The sequence below is a fragment of the Falco cherrug genome, chromosome 14 (genome assembly GCF_023634085.1).
Source record: "Falco cherrug isolate bFalChe1 chromosome 14, bFalChe1.pri, whole genome shotgun sequence".
Taxonomy (NCBI): domain Eukaryota; kingdom Metazoa; phylum Chordata; class Aves; order Falconiformes; family Falconidae; genus Falco; species Falco cherrug.
The window spans coordinates 1,801,054-1,828,239 of record NC_073710.1 but is presented as its reverse complement, the minus strand read 5'-3'; the positions used below and the strand labels follow the sequence as shown (position 1 = coordinate 1,828,239).

At 55.8% G+C, this 27,186-nt stretch overlaps 1 protein-coding gene across 1 annotated transcript in view; it reads right to left on the bottom strand.

Moving 5' to 3' along the window:
• The window catches only part of VAC14 (VAC14 component of PIKFYVE complex), a 64,482-nt gene that overhangs the window by 2,793 nt on the left and 34,503 nt on the right, over positions 1-27,186 (bottom strand). The window contains exons 14-17 of the mRNA XM_055726449.1: positions 19,645-19,777; positions 3,104-3,278; positions 2,271-2,389; positions 1,350-1,429 (exon numbers count right to left, since the gene is read on the bottom strand). Of these exons, the coding sequence (XP_055582424.1) occupies positions 1,350-1,429; positions 2,271-2,389; positions 3,104-3,278; positions 19,645-19,777 (507 nt within the window). The remainder of the gene's footprint in view (positions 1-1,349; positions 1,430-2,270; positions 2,390-3,103; positions 3,279-19,644; positions 19,778-27,186) is intronic.

Sequence of the window (27,186 nt, the reverse complement as noted above, 5' to 3'; positions counted from 1 at the left end):
ATCCCTGAAACCGTCCACACCATCTGCCTGAGGACACATGTGCAACATGAGTTTGCTCCTCAGCTTCTGCAGAATTAGCAGAAATACTCCCCCGGAGCAGCACACGTCAGGAGGGCTGGGTAACACCTGCCCAGGGGCTCCCCAGAGCAGAAGGGATCCTCTCTGGCCAGCCCTGACGGTTACATGTGTTGGGCCTCAGTGTTGCTCACCAGAGGGGAAACCACCTTCCTGCTCCATCCCTCGTGGTGCTCGTGGGTGAAAAGGTCTTCTGGAGCCCTACAGCCAACTGAGGTCACACCTGGGGCAGCCCAGGGGATCGGGTGAGAGGTCCCTGCTCCAGCATCTCAGCCCCTGGTTGCCACTAGCACCTCTGGTGTCTCCCAGTGAAGGGAGCCATGCCCAGGGATGCTGCTCCGTGGGGGACACATCTGTCCTTTACCCCGAGACTTGGCGATTAAGATGGGGAGGGTGGGGAACCCTCAGGGAATAATTTGGGGGCTGTGGAAAACTGCCACAGACACAATGGTGCCTCACACAGTGGGAAAGTCACCCTCAGGATGAGGCACAGGGTACCACGGGAGGGAGCATGACTGAGGCTCAGCCACATCTCTATAGCCCAGCTGCTCTAACCCTCTTCCCCCAGATATTCTCCAGCCCTGGACCTATAGAGGTCCCCCCCAGAGTCCTTTCCAGGACATTTCCCAGCACCCTCAATGCCCAGCTCCACCTCCAGGGAGAAGGAGTCCAGGGCCAGCTGAATGCCATCACAAGAAATCCCCCACAGCCACAGGACACCCTGCCACATCCCCCTGCTCCCAGCACCAAGTCCCTGAGCCCCCAGCCACGCACTGCCTGTGTTATCTCATAAGGGGGACTCACACTGCTGGGGCTGGGGGGAGCAGATTTGGAGAAGCAGCTCTGGGTTTCCAGGGCTTCATTTTCAATTTCCAGAAAAACCCCCACCTTTTTTCTTGTTAAACGCCCCAGCAGCATCCACAATGCCACCCTGTGTGTCCAAGGGTGGCACACATGGCTTCCCTCATCTGACACCCTACCCCCCTGGAGATGCTCAGCGTGGTCCAGGCTCCCCCCATCCTTTTGGTGCCAGCACCACTCGCTCCTGTAACCTGTATCTGGGGGTCAAGCTGCCCACCCCGTGCTGCCAGCGCGCCCGTTCCCCGTGGGCAGCTCCAGTGCTGGGCGAACCTCCCGGCAAGAAGTCTCATAACTTCTGCTCTATTTATTCATGTGGCGACTGCTGCTTGCGATGGAGGAGCAGGGAGGGGGATGTGCCTGGGGTGGGGGAGCACCGCGTGCTGCCCCTTCCCCACACAGGTTTTCCTCCTTACATGTGAATATGGGGCACTCAATGAGCTGCACCAGCTTGTCCACCTCAGTGAGGAAATCCACTGTGACCTCCAGATCTCCACTGGATGCAGCCGTTAAGGATGTCACCTTGGAAAAGGGTGGCCCGGCAGCAGCAGATGGCTCGCCTGGGTGATGGCCGGCATGGACCGCAGCTCTGCCAAACTCTCCCTGCACCCACGGCTCCCGCGGGAAGTGAGCAGGCAGGGAACGGGCAGGGCTCGTCTGTGGGCAGGGCTGAAAGGTCTGCAGGGTGGCCAAGGGAGGGTGGAAGGAAACAGGACAAGCAGGCAGGGGTGGGGGAAGGGGCAGGCTGCCCCACCAGCCGGCAGCTTGCCCAGCCTGGTTGGTGATGCAAGGCAGGACGCTGGGGCAGCACGGAGGCGATGCTGAGCGCTCCCGTCCCCCAGAAGAAACGCTGGTGCGTGCCGAGAAGGGAACCTGAGCGCGTTATTAAGCCTTGTCGTATGGAAAGCTGCTCAGGGAGGGCTGGGGTTTGCTGGCACATGAAAACAATCATTCTGCTGCAGGCAGATGGTGAGCTCACCGGGAAGCGTGCTGCGCTGGGCGCTGCCTGCTCCTCATCAGGCCAGGAGGCCAAAGCCTTAGTCTTCCTGGGAGGAAGAGGATGCTGAGGAGCCTCCCCTCCCAGGCACAGGAAGGTCAAGGCTCAGCCAGTGCACGCTTTCCTTTTTTTACACCACAAAAAAGAGGTCGACGCAAGCGGAAGGGAGCTGGCGCACACCCAGCACAGGCTGCCCTGCCCTCGCATCGCGGGGACGCCGCCCCGGTAATGATGGGCTGCAGGCAGGAGGCTGGGCTGGCCCGCAGGGTGACCTTGGTGGCCACAGAGGGACCAAGGGCCAGCCTGGCCACCAGCCTCGCAGAAAACCCCCAAAGGATACAATTTCTGGATGAGGTCGTAGGCATGCTTGTAGTTCTGGGTAAGGAAGCAGAGGGACACGGTTGTCACGGGGTTGTGACACCAGGACCGGTACAGGCAGCAGAAGAGGTTACGGCTTTCCTGGGGAAAGAGGGAGCCATTGGCGTCGGGTCACCAGTGGGAGCAAGGATGTGGCACGGAGAGCCCCAGGTCCCCAACACCAACCCACTGGGCTGGCAAGTGCCACTGTGACACGAAGGGACATTTCTGGACCCACCAAGACCACCTGGCACTGGCATGAGCCCACCAGTCTCAGGAGATGGAGACCAGGTGGTTTTTAGGGTGGCAGTGTGATGGGGTGGCCCTCAGGGGTGCTGCAGGATGAAGGACCGGAGGATGGTGGCTGTCCCACCCAAGGGGACACCACTGCATTGCTGGCCTTCAGCCTGAGGAGGAGAAGTCTTCCTCCCTCTCCCTGCCTTGCTTGGACGTCGCTGATGCTGGTGGCAGCTGCTCGGCAAACCCTGCGGGTGCGTTTCTGGCAGGGACAGCTGAGGAACCGGTGGGCTCTGCTCCTGCCCCATGTCAGGGTGGAGGGAGAGAGGTGGCAGCTGCTCGAGGGCTTGGGGAACCTGTTCCCATGCTGGGGGAGAAGAGCAAGAGTTGGGCACGTCCTCCAAGACCCCTCAACTCCTGAAGAGTGGAGGAACAAAGGGGCCACCCTGGGCACCCAAGCTCCAGCCCTGGGACCTGCCAGGTGGGAAGCAAGCAAGACACATCCCCACGTGGCTGCCAGGTCCCTGCCACCCCCATTATGTGCCCCTCAAGAGCTGAGCCTGCTCCTGCTGCCCGTACCGGGGTCTTCAGGTCCTTCAGTTGGTTCCTCAGCTGGAATAGCTCAGAGGACGTCAGCAGGATGGTGTTCAGGGTGTGGACCATGGTAGAGGCAAACTTGAGGTCCTCTTCCCGAAGCAGTATGTCTGCCATGGAGTGGAAGATGTTTTCTGCGTTCAGAAGTAGACAAAGCTGCCTGTGTATCACAGAGGAAAGAAACCAGGGGGGATGGATGGTTAATGAGTGCATCTGAGACCCTGACCCAAGCCAGCACATCACCTCCTTCCTCCAGAGGGGACCGAGGATGAGAGATACGGGTGCACCAGAGGTTGGGCAAGTACAGTGGCAGCAGAAGGGAGATGTTGTGGGACTCTGCATTTGGAGGGTGCAGCTATTTGCACCAGGGTAAGGCCAAAAAAATAGTTGGGCTAATTCACATTCCCAGTCGTGCTGCTCTGGGACCTCGATGGCATGCACCACCACAGCTTGTTGCCACCTCAAGCCTCCCAGTGACTTCCCTTGAGAGGTTTTGGCATTGCTTTCCACCCTGACAACTGCAGGGAGCTTGCAGCAGCATGGTTACAGACAGCATACGATGGCCCAGTCAGACCAGTATCACCCCAACACCAGGGAACTGGCACAGAGTGAGCATGGCCACTGGGACAAAGCAATCCCTCCCGGCACTGTGCGACCCGGCAGCCCTGGAGCCAGAGGCCGCCTTTCCGTCTGCAGCTCCCCTTTCTTCCAGTAACACACCCCGTTGTTCTTTGAACTCCTCCACGCTCCAACTCCCATGAGATCCGGTGCCGAGGGGCTCCAGAGCTCCAGCTGGTGAAGCTGGAAGATGCCTCTGCTCTGCCGGACACCCTGCCAGCACCACTCTCCCCAAAACATGGCACAGCCGGCGCCGTGGTCCATGCCGATCTGCCTGCCCGAGCCTGGCAGGTCACGGCAGGAATGTCCTGAGGCATTCTCAAGGTTTTCAACATTTTAGACCAGAAACCAAAACCCAGATTTTTTTTTTTTTTTTTTTTATACTTCCTCATTTGTTTGGATTTAGGGATTTCCTGTTTTTCTCCAGGCTCCTGCCTTCTTGGGCAGTTTGTCTGAGGACACCTGAAACTGCTGCCCCATGCCGGCTCAGCTCTACGGTGCCCACACTGGAGAGACCCAGGGGAACTCACCTAGCTCCCCAGCTCCTCCTGAAACTGGGATGCTCCCTGCATCCCCACATCTCCCCTACAGGCTGCCGGGGAACCTCAGTACTGGGGCAGATGCTGGCAGCTCCTCTGCTTTCCCCCAACTCCTACCAAGCACTGTTCCCCACCAGATAATCTCAGTTGGCAATGAAATCCCCACCTGGAGTCATCTCAGGAGGGTTTGGGGGGCAAAACAAAGAGCACCTGCTTTGGTGGCTGGGTGGGAGGCATTTGCTAGCTGCTCAGTTTGGCTGGGAGGCAGGAGGCACACTTGAACTCCCCCACCTGCCCCGAGGTCATGTTTTCACCTCCTGGAGTGAGGAGGAGGAAGGAGACGAGTTCCCAGCCCATGTCCCTGCAGGGAAGGACCGGTGGAAGACTACTTGTCTACAGTTAGACACCAAAACCCATACCCTAAAGCCTGGTGTTTTAGGGATGCAGGGGATGCACAGGGAATGAAGAAACGGATTTTCCCTCCTCAACATGTGGAGGAAGAAACCTCCCACCTTCCCCCCACCTCCTCATCCTGCCAAGCAACCCATCCTCTCCTGGCCCAGCCCCGGCTCCCCTCCATCGGCAGCTCCCACATCCCGCGTGGCTGCTGCTGGACAATGAGATGCTCTGTGCGGGCTTTTACGTAACCCAACCCGACGATCGCCCTGGACCCCGCTAAAATGGAACGGGCCGTGATAAATAAGCTCATTTATCCCAATTATTCTTACGTAACCGGCTGCATTCATGGGGATGAAAATGCTTCCCCGATTTCTCGCCGCTTGGACGCGGGCTGGCTGGAGGAGGGAGAGCGATGGGAAAGTGAAGCATCGAGGGAGGGAAGGGGATGGCAGAGGCTTTTAGTCCAGCCTGATGGAGCCAAAAGCAAATCAATAGCTCAGCATTGCAGGCAGGATCCGGTCATCACCAGCTGCGGCAGAGCAAGCCCAGCCTGGGCAGGTCCAAGCCCAGCCCAGGAGTGAGCTGGCTCCATCCTACCCTCCTCCAGTAAGATGGGGTAACTGGATGTCCCATCCGCACCCAGCTTCCTCCAGCAGCCGTGCTGGATGCTCGGACCGTGAAGCGGGGTGATTTACTGTGCCCAAAGAGGGGACAGGTCCCCCAGGGATGGACACCAGGATAGTTCTACCCTCAGTTGCAAAGCACCCGGTGTGCCAGTACAGCTGGAGACTGGCTCTTCTGCTCCTGGCTGGCAGGGAGCCGGCGTTTTACACCTTCCAGGCAGAAAGGCTACGAAAAGAGCTCAAACAAGCTCAGCCAAACCAAAAATGGTACCAGCGAGCATCGAGGGCAATTCAGTGACCTCCAAAGCTGCCCTCCTCTGTCCACGGCGAGGACACCGGTCAGGTCCCCCCATCCGCAGCTCCTCCATGGAAAAGGAGGGCTCTTGCTTTCCATAAATAGGAGCTCTGACATTTGGCTGGTGAACGCCGCACTCCCAGCAAGCAGGGGCCTGAACACGAGCCGCTTTCTAATTTCAGGCCTGATTTTGATTAGTGGGAAAGGGCTGGGTTTGTTCCCCCTCCTTTTGGTGGCACTGGGAAAATGGAAACCATCGGGGTGTTAAAGGAGCAGCCATGCAGAATCCGTCCCCCCCTGCTCTGAAGCCATGTCACCCCGCCGGGATGCTGCCCCTCCGTGCACTATCCCCGCCAGCTGCCCCAGGCTCTCCGGGAGCCACCAGCAGAATGAGTTTGTCAGTGCTCAGCGGCCTCCCCTGACGCAGGTAGAGACCCCAAACTGTCCCCCACAAAGCCCCTTGGTCAGCACATCCCAAAAGCGGTCCCCAAAGGAGGGGACAACTGGCCGGCCACACAGCTGCTGGCCTCCGTGACAGCAGCCAGCAGCTGAACCCAACTGCCAGCGCCGGGTGGCTGCCAGTGGGATGGGAGGGGTCCCCCGGCGCTGATCCCCTGGGAAGCTTCGATGGCACGAGGGGAATGTGAGGCTGGCTGGGAGGAGGCAGGGGATGGGGCCGTACAGGGGACAGGTGGCTTCAAACCAACCAGGCAGCAGCCAAGATGCCAAAGGGGCGGCTGCAGAAGGGCACGGGCAGAGGGGACAGCAAGCAGGAGCCATACCCCTTATATGTACACCCCAGACATATATACCCCATAAATATATATGTATCTATATCTCCCAGATACATACATCCCATAAAAATGTGTGTGTGTATATATATACACCCCCCTTAAATATATATATCCCCCAAGTATATACACCCTATAAATATAAATATATACACCCCAGCTGTAAGACTGAAAACTTTACTGACGGGGCTGGTTGCGGCTCACCCATCCATCCACCTGCCCGTGTTTTGATGCAACGATGGAAGGAGCTGGCTAATCCCCCCGAGGCATCATCCCAGCGAGATGCCTCTCCCCAGGGCTCTCCTTGCATCCCCACGGGCAACATGTGTGTCCCTGCCCCCTGCCCCTTGTCCATGGGGACCCTGCGAGTCCCCGAGACCTCCACGTGTGGGAGAGGAGGGGAAGAAGCGTCCCTGGGGAGGCAGCAGCCGCAGAGCATCACCACACCACACTGCCGAGATGTTAAGCAGCATCGGCGCAGGCACATGGCGCGATAATGAAGTGTGGTATTTAGGCCATTAAAATTTAACTCCTTAAATTAAAAGGGTTATTCGAGCCTTTCTGATGGAGCCAAGGAACGCAGCTGCAGGCAGGCGGGAGGTAGGCCTGCTGGCAGCGTGGTGATGGGGCACAGCCCCTGCCCATCGCCCTGGATGGTGCCGAGCCACAGCGAGGCTCCTGAGGGACCCAGTAGGTCACCCCCAACCCCACCACAGGGTCAGGACCCTGCCATCCCCCTAGCCCAAAGGACCCCTTGGCAAGATGATGCTGCCCAAGGGAAGAGCCACGGAGCTCACCACAAGCTTTGCATCGCCGTGCCACCCCAGGGTCCCCCTGCATCCCCGAGCTGCACCCCATTAAGCACCACGGCCCCTCCGATGCGGCGGCCACCAAGCCCCGGGGCAGGGAGCTGCTGCGGGGCAGCGTGCTGGAGCCCGGGGGACGTCAGCGCGATGGCTTCAGAGCCACATCTCCAATTAAGGGCAAGCCCCGGCATCCCTCCCAGCCCTCTTGCTTTGACAGCTCGATGCCTGGAAACCCAGCTAATCTAAACATCATAATTTCAGGGAGCTGCTGGAGCTTCCATCCTGCCTGCTCGCCCCTTTAACTGCTTTGGTCCTGTTCCCTGCCCTGAGCCACCACGCAGGAACAGGATGGCGGAGGGCTAGGGCAGCCCGATGCTTGCTCGAAGGGGGTGAAAATCTAGTTTTCCATACAATCTAAAAAAAAATAATGAAATCTAGCCCCACTGTGGATGGAGACACCGTCTCCTCTGCTGGGACCGGCAGGGAGCCCTGGTGGGGAGCGCTGCTGGCCCCATCCCATCACCCACCCATGCTGAGCACCATCCTGCTGTGTTCAATTAAGCAGGTGCTTCTTCATTAAGCACCATTGATTTGCTTTATTAGCTCTGGGCAGACACAACACGCCAGCAGGGAGAGAGGGTGCTATCTTGTCCCACTTCCAGCAACTGCAGTGGGGCTGGAGCCAGGGAAGGAGCTGGCTAAGGCTGGGGGTAGCGATGCTCCAAGGTGCTCTGCAGCTCTGCCCCCCTTTTGGTTTATGGGGCTTGCAACCTCTACCCTGGCTGCGAGCTCCTCTGACCTTCCTCCCCACTCTCCTCTTCCCCTGCTCCCTTCCCCTCTCCTCCCAAGGCTTTCCACCACCCTTCCTCCCTGCTCCAGGCTCCCCAGGAGATGCCTCGGCTCGACCTGCCTGCCCAGGGCGCCTGCAGCCTCTGCGATGCCCGTCCCTGTCCCCCTCAAATCCTCCTGCCAGGAAAAGCAGCATCCCCAGCCCAGCAGCTGGGATCCTTTAGGAATGTGCAGAGGAAGCACAGATAAAATTAGGATGGGGAGAAGAAGAGCGCAGGGAAGGCAAAAGGATGCCATTCCTCTGTCCTTCCCCACCACAGCAGTGAAGAAAATCCCAGTGCTCCATTTTTCTCCCTGTCTTTGCCGAATCCAGGCTCTGGAGCTGCTCCTCTGGGCAAGGGAAACCATGGCAACCCTGGCAGCTCCTGCTTTCAAAATCCATAGCGTTTAATGTAAGGGATTGCGAAGGGTTTGGGAAGTTTAGGGGCTCCTTCTGCAGGAGGCAGGTGTGGGGAGGAGAGGGACCCTCTGCCTGCTCCACCTCCTCTCTCCCAGCCACCCATTTCCATCTCCGTGAAGCTTCTGCTGGCACATCTCCCTGTCGGACTCAGGTCCTCGTCAAGAGACAGAGGGGACCTGGGGATGTCTCCTGGGGATGGGCTGGAGGGAGATATGTGGCGTGGGAAGCTGTAAAGTGCCACCTGGCCAAGGAAAGCCCTGGAGAGCACGGACGTGTCCTTGGGAAGGGCGGCTCAGGAGCCAGCACAGCTCGTCCCAGGTGAGCAAGGAGCCTGCTCCAGCCAGGAGGACGTGAGCAAAAGCACGACCCACGCCTCCTCCTTCATGTGGCTTTTGGACTTTTCTTGACGGCCCAATGCTCAGATCTTGCTCTTTGAGATGTCAGGTCAGTCAGGAAAGGGAGCCCATCAGCGGGAAGGGTGAGAACGCTTAGGGGAGGCCTAGTTTAACGTGCCACAAAGCCTGAACTTTCTTTTCAACCTCACCGGCCCCGGTTTCTTGTAATGGTTATCAAGTTCCCCTGGGAAACTCGGTGACAGCCATGGACCACAGATCCTGGGAGGAGATGTGTGGATCTCGGGAAGCAGGAGGTAAGCCCTGCGATGCCTTTGCTTGAAAAGGGAAAGGTGCAGAGTGTTTCACTGCAAACAAGAAAACCCTCCTACGGAGCGGCTGCTCGGCAGAAACCGTCAGTGTGACAACGGCTGAAGGAGCTGCAGTGCCAGCTCAGTGCTGGGCTGGGGCCATCTCAGCCATAAGGTGCTCCCCAGGGGTCCCCAGGGACCCCCCCGAGCACCCAAGGGGGATCCCTGAGAAGCACAACACAAACATACAGTAGTATTTGAGATCAACTTCAGCTGCTGAAACAGCATCTCCGTCCCACAGAGAGCTTCAGCCCTTGGCTTCTGTTCCTCGTGGTGCTCCCCTTGGACACCAGACCAGCGGGGGGTCCCTGTCCCAGCGGGCAGGATGGCTTTGCCCCTGCCCACCTGCCTACCAAAGCAGGAGCCCAGCCCAAAGCTGGGCATGTCCACCTTGACTCGTGATGAACCCAGCCTGGTTCCTACCTTGGACATTGGCTGCTTGGAGAAGAGCACCCTTCGAAGGGCTCACCTTCCATTCATAAAGCAGGTATCCAGCACCTCTGGGGACTCACATCACCAGCGAAATTCCTCCGCCTGTTCGGTATGGAGCTGTGGGTAACAGGACTGTAGCAAGGAGAAGGAAGAGTTCCTTCAGATGAAGTGTCTTCAAACAATTTCTTCAGTTTCTTCCTCTGATCGCCTTCAGCACAGAAGATGATCAACCCCTAATATCCTTTGGGATGGCCCAGAAGCTAAAAGATAACTAAATTTGGAAACTTAATGGTCCACTCAGCCCAAGATATTACCCAACTCTTAGATGTAACACAGATGAATGTGACAGCTCCTCCAAGGTGAAGCCCACTAGACACACACAGACCGCACCAGCCTCCAGCTGCCCAAGTTAGTGTGTCCCAGAAGTTTCCTCAAGGAAACCTTATGGTGACCCACAGACAAAGCTATCCTGCCTGCAAGCATGCAGTCACTGATGACCTGCAAAGCTTACAAGATACTGTAGGAACATCGGAGCATCTACAGGAAGCTCACCTGAAAAACAGACAGCTCTCCCCTTCTGAATGCTCCAGGAAAGCAAAAAATAACCCCCCGTGGCATTTCTTCCCCAACTTTTAAACCGCCAATGACTCAATGGCAAAACAGACAGCAAATGCAAGTCTCTTCCCTGGGCTCTTGGGGCTTCCAGCGCCAGGCAGGAGGCACAGGCAGCAGCATTCCAGCATGTGCCTGGCAGGGCTGAAACCCTGGCTCCAGCCCCCCTCCCCAGCTGCGGGGAAGGACTCATGTTCAGCCTGACCGCAGAGGGGGACTTACAGCAGGCAGTGATGTTTTCAGGCAAGCATCCTCTGTTTTGAAGGAGGCAGGGCAGGGGCTGGCTGGGGAGGTGGGGAGATGTGTAAAGCAGCAGCAGATCCTTCCTTTCAGACGTACACTTCCCTTTCAGGCTGACAGCTGTGGCCTAATTTTTAAGAAAACTGACAAGCGCCTTATTTCTCCCCCTATAATTTCTCTTCACTGCAAATAAAATAGGTTAAAGGAACAGGCGCAAAGCTGTGGCAACAGGAGCTGGGAGAGGCTGATCCAGTTCAGGGCGTGCACAGCTTGAGGAGAGATGGGAGCCACAGTCCCTGTGCTCGCCCTTCCCCATCCCTCCCCATCACTTTGCTTTAAGACGAAGAAATAAAAGTGCTTTTGCTCCTAAAGGCATGGCTGAGGAGCATGTTGCTGTCCTAGAGGTGGATGAACCTTTGCATTTCCCCCGAAGGGATGGCAAATTTGCAGGAAGATGGTCCTGCTGGGCATCCCTAGATGTCTGAAAGCAGAGGGACTGGCTGGAGGTGGAGTACACCAAGAAGACACTGCGTGTTTGAGGGTGAAGCTTTCCAGAAGGAATGAAAAAAGGGACTGGAAGGAGGTGGCAGCATCCTAAGGGTGGCAGCAGGTGGGGACCCACTGGCTCAGGGACATGCCTGCCCCGGGGTGGGAGGTGAAGCTGCCTCATCTCTTCTGCCAGCATCTCAAGTTGGACCCGCCGTGACTTTTCCGTCGCTTTGCTTGAGCAAACTGGCTGTATTTTGCTTGATCAGCTCAAATCCAAGCACAGACACACTAGAGGCAGTGATAATCCTTGTGCAGCTTTGGGGAGAACAGACAGAAGGAGCAGGAGGACTGGGGACACTCAAGCACATCCTAGAGCTCAGGGACGGAGGTGCCTGTGGGTAACCCAGTGAGCCCGGCCACACTCCTCACTCAAGTGTGTCAGCTAAAAAACCACCTCGGTTTATGTTGTGGTTTAGATGCCTCAGATGTTATTTTGCCTTACTGTGGGGTTTGCCTCCGTGCCTGCTGCATCTCGCTGCTTTTCAGCATCGCAGGGTGGATCCCACTGCCCACCCTGCCTTCGGAGCCAGGATCCCTGGAGGGATCCAAGGTGGGATGCAGCCTGAGGAGCCTTGCTCCCCCTAACCCTCCAAGGCTCACAGACGTGTGAGAGAGGCTGGATGTTCCCTGCCCTGACAGCACTGACAGCAGCTCAGGCACTGAAGGGAAGGAGCTCCAACCAGGGTGGCTTTGTACAGCTCCACACTTTCAACGAGGAGTTGATGACAATGATGACATCTTATCCCAGGACATCCCATCCTGCGAGCAGATCGCCCAGCTGGACCCACAGTAGCTAAGAAGCCTGCAGCTGCGGTGAGCCCTTCCCAGGGCAGCATCCAGCCTTGAGCATCTGCCTTTGATGAAAATCTGTGGCAAAGTGAGATTGTGGGAAGTGCCGGAGCATCTTCGCCCGCCTGCCAGCTTGTGCCTGCAATCGGTGGGCGGCGCGTGAGGAGGGAGGGCTGCACGCCCATTGCCGGCGGAGAGCGATGGGCTGTGAGATGCTCGAAAGCAGCCAGGAATAGAAAAAGGCCCTTGATGAGAGCAGCAGGAGGCAAAACACTCAGCCCTGCCTTGAGGTTTTTAACCAAGTGTGCCTTGTGTCTTGGGGATAATCCTGAGCAAGATCCCCTGTAAGAAACATGGGTGGAAAATGCCATTATTCAGCCTCTTCCAGACTCCCTGTCCGGCTCTTCCCTCCATGAAGATGAATAAACCAAGATGTCACATTTGCAGAGCAAAAGAAGGGAACGCTGCCAGAACCCCCAAGCCCTGACCGATGGGATCAGACGGGTTAATTTAGCAGCTAACAGTGAAAACCACCCCCCACACACCCTGCAATGAGGGTCCCCACCCCATCGGCTGGGCAAGGAAAATTTGGGAGACACCTTGAAAGCAGCTTGTGCTGAAGCCCTGCTCCAGGAAACATGATGATTAGCAAGCAGGGGAGCTGTGGGCTCCTGTCCCCACTGCCCTGCCCACCTTTTCCCTGCTCCCCCCTTTCCCAGCCCCTTTTCCGGAGGGCTCCTGCTGGGATCCCAGGGAAAGTGCCGGGAGGGAGCAAATACCCACCACCCCCCCCCCACACACACACACCCCTGCCTCCATGGGGACCTGCCCTTTGAAGGAACTTGGCCATTTTTGGGAGGCTTTTCCTCCCCTGCACACACTTCCCCTTCCTCCCCTCCACCCTCTTGCTGACCCGAATTAGTCCCAGCCCACTCCGGTGCTGCCGCTCACATGTGGTTCCCATTTTTCTACAGGAAAATCCATCAAAACCTTCCAGGCAGCTCCGAGTATGGCCAGTCCCGGCACAGCTTTGGCGGGTAGGACAGTGAGCTCCCCTGGCTCCTCCAGCCCCCAGGGCTCTGTGGAGGCATCTCCCGTCCTTCCCTGGGGGGTCCAGCCCCAGGAGTGGGCTGCCACAGGCTGGCCCAGCTCCTGCTATCCCAGCAGGAACAATCCTTAGGCAGAGCAACCAGGCTCCTCCATCATGCAGATCATGCTGTTGATGGTTCCCAGTGTGTTGTAACCCTAGATCCAACCTCTAGCCTGGGGGAAATCGGGTATCAGAGAGCCCAGCATGACGCCCCATAACCTCAGCGAATTAAAACCTCATTAAACACATCCTCCCTTGGGCTTGCGGAGCCCATTGCATGATGTAAAACAGGCAGATTGAGAGCCAGGGGGTTTTGGAGGTACAGAGGAGTTGCTGGCTTTCACCCCAAATTGGCATGAAAGCCTGAGAAGAGCCCGCAGGGTGCTCACCATGCACGGCTGGGGCAGTGGGAGATGCACAGCAGCAGAGCCTGGGTGCCACCGCACCACTGAAGCATCACTCCGCATCTGCAGGCGCGGGGTTTCTCACGGCTGGGTGGAGGCAGAGCTGGGGAGAGATTCTGGGGAATGTGCAGGGGTTAAAGGGAGGCACAGAGGAAAGAGAGCCAGAGCTGAGCAAGAAGCCCACAGACCTCGGTGCAGAGCCGGGGATGCTCACTGCCCCACTCCATCACCCTGTGCCTGGCTGGGGGCTTGGGTGGGAGGGAGCCCTGCTTACTGCTTTGCAAACGGCTGGAAAAAAAAAATAAATAAAAGGCTTTCTCCGGTTCCTCCTTTCTGCAAGGCACGAGGTGGGGGATGGAGAGCACACAGTTCATTAAAGCAGAAGGGCAGGCGGCCAGCGAGCATCCTGGCAGGCAGAGCACTGTATTTTCGCAGGCTCACTGCCTCCTGACACAGAAGCTTCCCTTGTAGCACTCACAGCTGTTTGGATTTTACCCGAGTTCATATCACAGTTTATCAAAGGGGCTGCATTTCCCCCCCCCCCCTTCTTTTTTTTTTCTTTTTTTTTCACACTTTGCTGAGTACAAGCTGAACGGTTCCCGCAAAAACAAACGCAGGTTTTGTTCTGCAATGCAGCAGGCCGGAGGGTGGGAGAGAAGAAGAGGCGACATGCATTCCCCTCCCCCCCAGCCCCGATTCACTAGCTGGTGGGGCACAGAGATTTTCGGGGCACGGGTTTGGCAATGGCAGCTGGAAGGGGCATGGTGGCATCAGCACAGCCAAAGGAAGGAGGAGCAGGAGGGGATCCCACATCCCAGCCCTGGGAGCCTCCAGCTTGCCAGGAGGTATTGAGACGTTTGGCCAAGCAAACTGTGTGTGCAGGGGAGCTCAAGAGCATCCAGGCTGGGGAGCAGAGGATTTTGGTCAGACCCAGCTAATCCCCCCCCCCCCCCCCCCCCCCAGTGAGCGGTGGGCGATAGACTGGGAGCTGGGAGGTTAAGGAGGGATGGGCGGCAGGGGAGCAGGGCGGATGGGGCAGGGGGACAGTGAATCACTGCAGGATGGTGGCATCCTGGGGATTCTGCACCCCCTTACCACCAAAGCAGACACGCACCAGCTCTGCACAGGATCCCCACGTACTCCTCACTGCCAGAACCCGAGGCTAAACCCCCAGCCCACTCCCTCCCCAGAGCACTCCTCACTGGGATGCTGGCGGGCTGCCCTTCCCTTTCCACCCCCCCAGACAGAGAGCACGGCCCTGGGAATGCCAGGCAGGCCAAGCAAAAAGCGATTTAACATGCTCCTCACTGCCTGCCTGCCAAGAGCATCGGATGTCTGTGCTCCACAGGCCACGCCAGCCCTCTGCTTCCCCCGCTCTCCAATTACCCATCCTGGTTAGCAGGTTCAAACCCACTCTGCTTTTTTTCCTCTACTTTTTGGGAAGAAAGGGGTGTTGCACGGTCAGTTCCAGCCTCTCCAAGGCAGAAAAGTCCCCTCCTGCCCAAAAAGAGGGGACTGGCCATCCCAGCAACACGCCAAGGGCATCACTGTAAAGCCCTTTACGCACCCAACGTGACATGCAGGTGTTTGTCCCAGCTCTGCCCTCTTTGCTATCCAGCTCTCCACTGCACTCATCCCGGCAGGACTTTGAGACCTCAAGGAAAAGGCAGGATTTCCAGCCAGATGAACTTTTCTGTCTGCAGGAGCCATAAACCCTCAGCCCCATCACGAGACTTGGGATTTTCCACCTCCCCAGCTAATGCCATAAATTGGCCAAATAACCTTATCTGCTCCAGCCTACGTCTTCCAGAGCAGATGGAGAACAGCCCACCCTCCTGGCTGCCACCCATGGGGTTCAAGCATCCCCCAAAAAGCCAACGACTGTCCCCAGTTGAACAGTCAAGCCCTGCCAGGTGGATTGCATGGGAGGAGGCTGAAAAGTCGCCCCAGGGCCCCTTCTATGCATCTTAACCTCAGAAAATGCCTCATGAGAAGGTGCTAGGCAGCAGAGAGGTTTATTTAACAGCTCTATAAAACAAGCTGAGACAACCCCTGTGCACGGGCCCCTGCCTGGGGAGCAAAGCGCTGACTCAGGCATCCTCTCGTGCCCCAGGGTGCCACTGTTCAGCGAGAAAATGGCCTCTCGGGGCTTAAAAGTTAAGCCCCGCACTTCAAAGCATCCACACACACCGTGCACAGGGATGTCTCCAGCCACTGGAGCACATCCCACACCCTGGAGGGTTCATTTGCCATCCTGGAAAGGTACATCAGCCATGAATGTCTGAGCTGCTCCACCTCAGAGAGGAGCAAAAAGCCAGCTGCTTTGGTGCTAGGCTTGGCTTAGCCAGCTAAACTGGCTTCTGGAGGTCAGACTGACCTCGGGAACAGTGCATGGGCTGCACAACCAGCCCTGGAGAGCGACCAGAGGGGAGAAGATAGCTCCTTCCAAGGGCGAGCTGCTACGGCAGCCAGCCCTATCCTCAAACCGTGCTCTGAGCAGCAACACTGATGTCTGTAGGGTAGGGCTTTGTCTTTTGCTTAATCCCCCCATCCCATAGCACTGGTACCAACAAGCAAGCGTTAAATCCAGCCCGTAAATCATAAATCTTGGTGTGAGCTGAAAAGCTCAGTGCCGCTCTGCTGCCTGCCTCCTGACCGGCTGAGCAGCTTTCCCTCCACAGGGTTCCTGCCCGGAGGACGGCCGTGCTGCTCCAAGGAGCCATGTGATGCTTTGGAAGCTCCTCTGCATTTTTCTGCTGCTCCAAGCCATCGTCGGGAGGCCAGAAGCTGAGTGTGAATAGCTGGTTCTTGCTTAAGGGCTCCGTCGAGTCCAGGATGGTCATGTGCCAGCTAGGGCTGATAGCTCCTAATTAGTGAGAAGGCTGGAAGGTCTCAGGTCTGCTCATCAAGGTGAGAGGTAATACTGATGCTGATGCTCCTGCCTCTGACAACCTTTTGGGAGCCACCTTTGAGTGCAAACATGCCTGGCTCGAGGGGAGAAGGCAGGGCTTTGAATCCTGAGTTTTGAAGATGGAATAACTTTACTAGCTTCCAGCCTAAAAAGAGTCACAAGTGACAGTGAGACCGAACGACCCCCAGAGGAAACCCTGTCAGCTGCAATGTGGAAAACTGATGCCAAACCAAAAAGGAATCCTTGGAAGAGAGCATGGGAGTAGGTTTGCCACCTCTCCGGTTCCTCAAGGGGAGAGGGGTGGAAAGCGTGAGACTGTGGGTGATTCGCACCACTGGAGCCCCCTTGGCACATCCCTTAGCAAAGAGGATCCCCTGCCCAGGCATTTGTGAGGCCTCCAAGCAGCTTTAAAGAGCCTTTTCCTGGATGTTGCCCCTCCCTTCTCCTCCTGCCGGGGCTCAGCCTGGTGTGTGAGTTCTGCTGTGGCCACAGGCTCTCCCTCCGTGAGGTCCCCTTGGCTGGTGGTACAGATGGGTCATCACATCGTGGTTTGATCCAGTGACGCCGTGCTGGATCCCACTGGGGAAGGTGGCAGACCAAGAAAGGGCACCTCCTGGATGCACCAGTGGCACTGGCAGATGGACCTCGTGCCAGTGCGGGGTTATCCCCCAGCCTGGTGGTCCCTGGCAAGGAAGAAGAAATGATGTGGATTCTTCCTTATGAACAACAAAAGTTTTTGGAGCTGTTTGCCTGTTATTTTAAAGGCAGGTTGTGTTTCCACTTAGCTCCACCCTGGTGTCTCTGGCAAACCATGTTGAGACACCCAGCTTGGGACCAGGGTCACTGATGGCAAGGACCACCCATCACAGCCCCCCATCTTCGCCTGAGCCAGGCTCGGAGGGTGGGCTCTGCCCAGGAGGGCTGTGAGTGCCTCTCCCACGCATCTGCCAACATCAGACAGGCACTGGAGCAGCTCTGCACGTCTTGGGGACCACAGGTCCCTACAGAGCAAAAGATGGTCCTACCTCCACAGGCTCCTGCTAATCAGACCACGCTCCTGTCCTCAAGCACATGAGGTACTGTAACCTCTGCCTCCAGGACTCTGAGGACACGTCAGGAGAGAGACTAAAGTCCTTTCAGAGTCAGCAACCAGACACGAACAAGCTTGAGTCAGGTTAGAAATAAACGACCTTTAAACACAGACCCTCCGCCTGACCTCACGGACCTTCGAACTTGCCCACTGGCAACGTGACGGGGAAAATCGCTGCGCTGTGCTTTAATAAAAACCCTGTCCCCCGTTTCCCTTTCCCCTGAGCACCCATCCTTCAGCTGGAAATCATTGCCTAAACTTAACAGGTCTATCTTCCTTCTCCACTTGACTGTTTTCAGGCTGGCTGGCAGCGGGAAGGGGCAGCGGTGGACCTGGAGGGGAGGGGAAGACGACAGGTACAAAGGGAGCGGTCGTGCCAGCAGTGGGGGAGGACCACGCTTTAGCACGCGCTGTCCTGGTGTCTCAAGCATCCTCCTTGTGCTCTCCGGCCCAGGATGAAACATCACCAGCACCTCCCAAGTCAAACATGAGGCTGGCTTCTCACCCCGCTGCGCCGAACAGCTGAGCTGGCTTGTGGACAGGGGAGGGATGTAACGTGGGAACGCACATACGGCTTCAATTTGAAAAGTGGCTAAAAATAGCACCATGAGGCTCCCACGTTCACTGGGTCTCTCCGGCAAGAGATCAATCTTTTCCAGAGAGTCCTGTAAAAGTTTTCCTCCTCTACTCCCATCCTGTTTTTTCTGGACACAGCAGATGCGTAGTTAATACCAGCACTTCAACTGCCATCAGTAGGTTTCAGAGTTAATCGCAAGTACCACCACTTTAGCTCCAGCCCTGCATCTACCCTACGTGAGCCACAACGTGACTTGACAAAGGACAGAGTAATATATATATTTTTTTTCCTTTACTGGATTTTTGGGGGTATGAGTCACTGTAAAAAGCCCTGGCTCGCTGAGCTGCTGTGAGCCAGTCCCACCGCACCGCTGGCTGGCTGCTGGGAAAGCTGGCCGCGCCAGCCACGGCTCATCCTGACAGAGCTGGAAGGAAAAATCTGAGGTGGCTGCAACACAGGAGAGCTTTCAAATGGGACCCTGCCCAGGCTCCCTATTGCTCTAATTGCCCTGCGCTCTTACTGAGGAATAGGGCCACTTCGCCTGCCAAGGGCTGCTCACACCAGGGGCTGTGCTGCCTGGGGGGAAGGAAGGGGACACTATGAGTGGGATATTGTCTCTGCCCTATCCTTAAATCCCCGGATGATTAAACTCAACATTTCCAGACTCCTATCAGAAGAAAAAAAACCCCAAAACCAAAACACTCCTATCAAAAGAAAAAAACCCAAACCACTCCATATGCACAGCTAGATTTCTTTTTTGGGGGGCGGCGGGCGGGAAAGGTAATATATTACATTAATGTAATGTAAGTGGGGGGAAACCTCTGAAATCCTTGCCCCGCAGCCCAAACAGCAGCTGCAACCCTGCCCTGCCCATGCTTCAACATTTTTGCAACCTGCTGTGCTTTGCCTCAACATTCATTGCTCATGGGCTGAATCCAGCAGCAGCTTTTCGGTGAGCTCTCAGGCTGCCCGAGACATTGGCACAAACTGCTGCCCAAGCTGGTACAGCTCAACATCCAGCTCAGCTTAGCAGATTTTGAGAGCTCTGCACAATTTATTTCCCAATCACAGCGACAGGACCCCCCCACCAGTACCTCGTCCACCCCTCCGCCTTTGGAGAGGCATCTCTGAAGTTGGGTTTCACGCTCTCCCCACGTTCGTTTTGATGCCACCTCCCTGAAAGCAAGGGAGAAAAACCCAGGCTCCTTCCTGCTCCTCCCACCAAGCTCCTCACCGATTTCTCCACCTCACCTCAACCATTAAGCCCATTATTTCCCAGGGAGCTGAGGAAATGGTGTCCCTTGCCCCAGATTTCATTGCATTAAAGATAATGCCCTGCCAGCTGCCACAACACTTCCCAGGCTTCCCAGCCTCTGCCACAGCTCCTTAAAAAGCCAAAGCAAAACCTTCCAGCTCCACACACGGAAACACACAGCTTTGGGGGATGAGGCATTTGCTGGGTGAACATCTCGCCAAGCCGGGTGGAGCGATTCACTTGGCACCCCGAGTGCAAGCCTGTCTTCATGCTCTGGCTGGTCTAGTTGTTTCTTAATGAAACGGGCTCTGACAACGCTGTTTAATAAGGAGCTACTTTGCTTTCGGGGATGGGAGCAAGGAATATGGTGCCTCAACACGTGAAAGGCAAAACCAGTTTGCCCTGAAACCATCTGCTGGCGAGTGAGGGAGGCTCGTGGAAATGGTTTTAGCTGCGAGGGAGCACAGCGCTTGAGCTGCTTGACTTCATCATCCCCATCCCACTCTGCCCAGGGGTGCTTGGGGGCTTCAGTGAGGCTGCTGGGGGGCTCTGACCTGATAATGAAAGCTCCTCTGGTATCCAGGAGTTTCCGTTCGCTGCTGAAGCGCTTGAGCAGGTTGATCATGAACTTGTAGAAGTAGGAGTTCATAGTGGGGGTGGAGGGCGAGCACTCCAAGCCTTTTGTACCTGGGGAGGCAGGGGAAGGGGAGAGCAAATTAGAGCAGCCAGGGCCCTCCTGCCGAAGCAGTCTCAATCAGAGAGCAGACACCCAAAATACAGTCACAGCGCTTGGCAGAGGAAGGCTGGGGCATGAGAAGATCTCCAAGCCTCATACAACCATATTTGCTTGGTCCAAGCAGAGCCAGCCCTGCCGCAGCTCTCTCCAACCCAGGGGAAAGCGTCCTGTGGTGGTCCCAACCCGTGAGGCAGCATATGGCAGTGAAACGGGCTTTTTGGGAGATCATCCCAGAGCCATTCAGCTTCAGTAGCTGATAAAAGAAGGGGTGCCTGAGGCTCTAGATCAATAAGCAATCCCCATCGCCTTGGCTACGGCATGTACACTCATCCCAAACCCCAGGCTGCTGGTGAGCCGAAGAGCCTTGAATCCAGCCCCACAGACGCCCCGAGCCTGCACGCAGCGGCAGACACACACATACAGCCCTGGGTCATGGCACAGCCACCAGTTTATGCTCGGTGACATGATTTCTCCTGAGCAGGAGCCGCTTGGTGCAACAGTGTGACATACAGCGTGCCCCGGGGCTAGCAAAAAGTACCGGTCAAACCACAGCACAGCTCCAGGACTACAGACTGCACCAAAACCCAGGGTTTTCTTTTGTTCTCTGTTTGCAAAGACCCTTTATAACAAAAGAAGCTGAAAGCTAGGGAAGGGGGACTGGCACGAAGGAGCTGTGGGCCCTCCAGCCTGGAGCATTCAGGAGCATCCTTCTGGTCCCTCCAGACCCAGCGGGAGCTCCGGCAAGTGCTGGGTCTGCCCAGAAGGCAAACAAGGCTTTGTTTTGAGGCACCACCTATTACAGGTCACACTTCCAAGTCTCAAAGGCAAAAAATTACAGGTAATGAGAGTGGCTGGACTCTGAGCAGGGACGGTACGGGAAGTGCCTGGCTGGAGGGAAGGGGAAGGGTGGGAAAGCAGAGAGAGGAGAGATAGCAAGGAGAGATGGCAGGCTTAAGAGAGCCTAGGTGTGCTGCGACGTACCCAGACCCAATGCACTGCCAGGCCTGCAAGGCTCTTCTGTGTTTCCTCCTTAGGCACTTTGTTTAGGACCGGAGGATTTCCAGCTGTACAAGGAAGGGATGCTCCACACCCTCTTGTTGCGCAGGGCACCTGGAGCTGGCAAGCTGCTGCTCACAGCCTCTGCCAAGCTGCTGGCATCCCCCTCCGCACACTCTCAGGGCCAGAAATTCACTCTTGATGGGCTCCTATTGCTCGTTTAGCAGCAAATGATGCTCCAGGTTGTAAGGTGTGTGGGCTGCTGCTGCAGGCGGCTCTCGCTGCTGCGGCACCCGCTTGGTAAGACATCCTAACTGGGTCCGAGGCTATGTGCAGGGCGGGTAGCCAGGGAGGGCTGGCAAAGGGGCATCTCCCAGCTCAGGGTACACAGAAAGCTTTAGAAAAAATGTCCCTTCAAACCCACAAATGCAGGGAGCTGGCAAGTAAAGATTGCTTTTCCCACAGTGAAATGACAGGGGAGATGGTTTATTTAGCAGGACAACGCTCAAAGCAAATGTTTGGAGAGAGCATTTTAAAGGCGACTTTGCAACAAGGGGAGCTCTCTCCCTTAATTTCTCCTTTGGAAAGACCATGTCTAACCACGGTAAGGAGAGAAGCTGGCACACGCGAGCACCCCAAGGCTATTCCCCCCGTCCTGAGAATAGCCAGTATTTCCATCAGATCACTGACAGAAACCTAAAGAGTTTGATTTATCTATGTTGTCTGCTTCTACCAAGACTCAGCAGAGCATGGAGCAGCCAATTAAAGGCACAATCAAGCCACCAAAGCTCAGGAAAGCTGATGTAAAAGCCACGGGGCTGTTTTCCATCCTGCCTGTCCCAGTGATACACAGAGATACAGGCAGGGCAGCTACCTCTAGTTTGGATTTAGCATCCAAGAGAACAGAGACAGCCAAAGAAAATGGAAAATGAAATACAAGGTCATCTGGACCAGAACCTGGTGTCTCCTGCCCGCTGGAGCTGCGTGTTCACCCCCCACTTGGTACATCTGAAACCCCAAACCAGGCTTTGAAGCAGGCATCGCCCAGAGCACAAGTGTTCGCTGCAGCATCGTGTTTCCCCTCAGCTGCGGGGAAGATGATCTGGGCATAAAAAAAAAAAAAAAAAAAATCTAGCTGAGCTGATGCGCTCCAAAACAAAGGTGCGTTTGTTCGAAGGCAGGGAGTACCCAGCTTGAAAATACAGCCGTGCCCCACGTGTCATCACTACAGCTGCTCAGCACCACTTGAAAGCGGGTTGAGGAGAGACACGGTCTGGGCAAGGTGACACGGAGCAGCTCTGCCTTCCCACCGCGCCTGCCCGCAGCTCAGCCTCATGTCTCAAGCCTGTACCACAGGTAGAGCCTCAAAAGCAAGCACTGGTTTTCTTTCTGGTGGGGAGGGGAGGTGAAGAGCACATAGAAACTGTCTTCCAAAGCTGCAAAAGTGATGTGTTTTGCCTGGTTTGTCAGCAGTGCCAAGGCTTCCATACCAGAGCTGTGCTGCAAACCAAGGGCTAGCAGCAGGCAGGACATCACACCTTCATCCCCACCCGCTAGTAATGCCCCAGCATCGTAGCTTGTCCGGAGGAAGGTCTCATATGGATTTTTTCCCTTCTCAAGACCCCAAAAATCATGTCTCTGGCCCCCACAATGTCACGGGTCGCACTGTTGCACAGCACAGCAGTGCTCCTGCCCAGTGCTCCCTCACACAGCAAAGCCAGCTACAGTACCCTACCTCACATGCCTTCCAGTGGCAGCCCAAACCATTACATATCCTAAAACACATCCCAAGGGAAAACCCGGAGGCAGCAACTTTTCTCCTCCCTGCAAGGTTCAGCACTTCTCTCGCTGGGGTGCCAGCAGCAACGTGCACAGGACAAAGCCTGGGAGCTGCGTGGCTGGAAATGTCGGTGCAAGACACACCAGCCAGAACATCCTCAGCTCCGCACTCCCGAAGGGGTGCAGCATCTCCTGCATCTCAGACTGGATACTCAGAAGGACCCGTTGGGTCAGCTGAGTATCCAAAAGCCAGAATCTCCTCGGAGATCAGAACCCGGCTGCGATTGCAGGACAATCAGCCTCCAGCCTCCAGTCCTGCCATTTTCATCCATTGACTCACTCCTGAACCTCCGACGCTCCTGCCCAGCCTGGAGGAAGCCAGGCAGTGGGTCAGCGATCTGGGAACAAGGAGGGACTGAGACACAGACATGGCCAAAACAAGTCTTACCCCTGGTTTTTTTTGGAGAGGAAGGTGCGATGTGTCAGTCTGCATGCCCAAGGGAGCTGCTTCATCATCCTTTGCCTCTAGGAGCATCGAGACCAAACTCGAAGGGGATCATTTCTCCATCCCTTGCCCACCCAGCATCCAGCAGCTACGCCTGTGTGTCCCTAAGGAAGGTTTCCACCCTGGCACACTGTGCCGGAGCAGCCTTGTCAGTGCTCTCCAGGGGTAATGCCAGGGCTGAGAAACCAGCGTGTAGGAGTCTCCCAGGCTGCAAAAAGCTCAACCTAAATCTCAGCCAGAGTTTAAAAGGGCAGTACTTCTTCCAAGCAGGCAAAACATCTCTCCTGCAAAACCTCCCAATCCTCCAAGCTTCCCATTTGCTCTGTGTTTACAGGATGTCTAGGAAGTGGCTGGCACCTTGTTTGCCATTGCTAACCCTTCCCAGCACAGCCCAGAGCTCGGCTCGCTGCCCCGTGGGTTACAGCTCAGCACAGCGGCATCCTCAGCTCGACAGAACCGTAGGAGCAGCTTGTCAAGTGTTTCTACGAAGCACGAGAGACAAGCAGAGAGAAGTGTTAAGAAAACTGTGGCTTAATTAATTGAAGTTTGCACCTCTCCCCCCTTTCCCTGAAGTGAGACTTTGCAGATCTGTAACCTGCCAGATCGGCTGTTAACGTACCCAGAACGGGGCTGGTGGCACGTCACGGCTCTGCTGCCTGTTTAAAAAATCTGGTATGGAGGAGGGAGCTGGAAGAAGAAAGATCCCTGCTCAGACGAATGACGAAACTCAGCCCAGATATCCACTATAATAGGAACAAATGGGAATTTTGGGCTCAGAGGAACATCAGAGCAGTGAAAAAAAGTCAGTAGAAACAGGCTACCAAAGGCACGTGGAAACTGCGCCAGCCAGCCAGCCCGGCCCTTTCTCAGTGACTACACAGAGCATCCTCCTGTAGCCCAGGATGCTGGGCTAACAAATCCTTTCCTGAGGCAAGCTTCTTGTCTCCTGGGGTAAAGCCAGGGACACAAGCGGGCTTCTTAGATCACCTAAGTCAGCACCGGCATCTGCCCCCTCACCCATGGGTGTTAGCTTGAGCGGAGTGTGGCGAACACCTGCCAAAAGCCCTGGTGCATCCCCAAGCGCTCCCCGGTGGTTCGTGCCATCCCCATCGCTCACATGGCCACGCTATAAATCAACCATGACAGGCAATTAGGGATCTATATTAAGGCCCTTATAAATATATATTGTATAGCAGCCTGGAACATTCAGGCTGTCTGGCTGCTTGATGGGCTGAGCTGTCTCGAGACCTACGGTGGCCAAAGTGTCCCCAGATTGTTCCAGGGGGGCCCAGCAGACTCCGGCACAAAGCTGGATTTTCCTACCTCAGCCACAAAGTGCCAAACTTTACCCTGGCATAAAAGACAACTTCCACTAATTTACCGTAATTGGTTTCAAACTGGTCTTAATTAAAACCGGTGTGGACTTGCTTAACTCCATTTAAACCAAATTTAAATAACATTGGACCAGAATTGATTCCTTTCCGAAGCAGGCTAAAGCTGGCTAAGCTGTTTAAAGAGTATCCACAAGGGTATTTGTGGTGGTTTAGCTAAAATGATTTACCGCAATCCCTAATTGAAGCAATTTCAGCTTGGATATAGGGAGGGTAAACTAAGAGCTGGCGGGGCCAAGTATCCTTCCCACCCCAGTGCCTTCCCTGGGGCATCGTGTTTCCACCTCAGCCTGGAGAAGGATCACCCTCGGCTCCTCTGGGAGCAGCCCAGCGGCAGCCGGAGCTGGTCCGTGAGCCCTCATCCTGCGTGGGGCTCGGCTCGGGTGCCAGCGGCGTGGGAGTCAGCGCTGCCAGATGGGGCTCGGCAGAACCCCAGGCGGCGACGTGGGAATCTGCGTGGCGTCTCCCACCCGGCAGCCTTCCCCAGGATGTTTTGAATTTTCGCTTTTGCAAACACAGGGCGGCGAAGCCTCGAGGAGTGGGATAAAAATAGAGCTGTAAAAAAGGCAAATCCATCCATCCATCCCCCCCCCCCCCCTCAAAACGCAGCGCAGGGTGTAGCTAGAAACAGATGCAAACGTGTCGGCAGCTGAGCTGGGCTCTGCAAAACCTCCACTCGCCCCTCTCCAGAGCGCAGGATGCTGCTGAGGAAATAAACCCACTGAAATTATGGATTGCATGGCCACGGGCTGTGCTCAGCCTGCTTTTGCAGGGCTGCCTGGGCGCACAGATGCTTCTCCCCTTCCTACCTGGCTGAAGAGCCATGGGTTTGCAATTACTGAGACTTCAGCATCTCGCCAGAAAGGGGGTCCCCAGATGGGCCAGGGTACGTATTTTGATGCCAAATAAGACTTTCGCTGCACTGATCCTCTGCATCCCCCCACTCGACGCAGGGTCTGTGCTTGTGCCTGTCTTGGAAGAAGGCAGCAGGCAATGATAATGCTGATGGGTTTCCTAGCAAGGTTAGCAGTCCACTGCTGGCTCGTTTTTCTTCGTTAAGGTAAATCAATAAGCAAAAATGCAGCAGGGGTATAGCTCACACAGCGCACAGGAGGACAGAATAGCCAGCAGAGCTGCAAAAGAGGAGCAGTTAAGCTCAGTGGTGAGTTTAGAGCAGGCTGAGGCTACTGCATGGAAAGGTGAAGCATACAGAAGATAACCTGCAAGCAAGAACGAGCCCCAACAGGCTCTGCCAGGCCATTTCTGCACCAATATTAATTTTGCTAGTTTAATTGTTTTCATTTCATTCCTCACTCCACCCTCCAAATTCCTTGCAACGTCCGGGGGAAACTGAGGCAGCTCAGCAAAGTAACTACACTGGGGGTGCTTGGCTAGAGGCGATCTTATCTGCAGCATCAGATTCTGCGTCAGCCCTACAGACCCGTAATCTCAGCTTTTGCTCGGGAATCCCCAACCTTTCCGGCCAGCCGTGTGCTCTAACCATTTCTGGAGGGATCGATGCCTGAAGGCATGCCAGGTGAGTTATGGCTACAGTCTGAATGGTCTCTCCTGGGCTTTTCCACAGCATCCCAGCACCACTGTTGCAGAGCATCCAGGAAAAGAAACACACGACCTTTTTCTTCTAATTCCCCTCCTCTTCAAGAGACAGAAGAGTGGTTTTGAAAGTCAATCCTCCTGAACAGCTCCATGCCAGCAGGGAAGGAGATGGCAGAGTCACCAACCATCAGGAACCAGGGCGCTGAGCTCAGAGCACTCGGGAGCAACAGTCTCTCCTCTCTTGCCTGCCTGGCTCCTCCACTCCCTGCTGTTGCACTCCTGATCTTGTCAAAGCTGTTGGAAACTGACTCCTTTGAGAGCAAGCAGTCCATGGTGTGATGTTGGCTGTCTCCTTGCATTTTGTGGAGAGGATGAATAAGGAGGGGGTTCCCATCTATCCTCCCCTATCACTGGAAATGCCAGTTTAGCAAATCTGAGCCATCTGACAAGGGGCCACCTTCACCTTCCTACCTTTCATGGACCCCCTGCACCCTACAGACTCTCGCCTGGTGTCTTCAGAGGCTGCACTAATAGTTTCCAGACCGTCTGGAGGTGGGACCTTGTCCTACACTGCCACCTCTGCAGATCTACGATTATACAAATGAAGCGACAGACAACGTAAAGGGAGTGGTTTGGTTCACTGAAACAAAATCCCTCAAAAAAATGTTGACAAGAAATCCCTATTGCAGAAAATCTTGTGTTTGGTCCAGGCTCTGGAGCGCTGCACGCTCTCCGGTGGGGATACAGCAAGTCTGAACTCAACAGACCACATTTCTCAGAACTTTCAGCAGCCCCCTCCAGAGCAATCCACCAACTCCTGGGATACCCACAGACTGCCGGTGGAAACCAATGACCTCAGGTGCATTAGCACACCCACATATGGAGCAAGCCTCCCGGTAAACATCCTATAGCATGGCATGCTCAGAGGGTACGTCACCATCCCCACCGTCTCTGGCAGGAAGTCAGGCGGGAGAGACTGGGCTGAGCTGGAGAGGAAAGCACCTCCTGTGAAACAAAGGGTCGTAACCGCTTCTTACAAAGCTGCGGAGAAAGGAAGGAAGAGATGTGTGCAAGAGTAACCCTGTACAAGGCAGCAGATGGTATCAGCATCCTCTTGAAGGGGGCTTTCTCC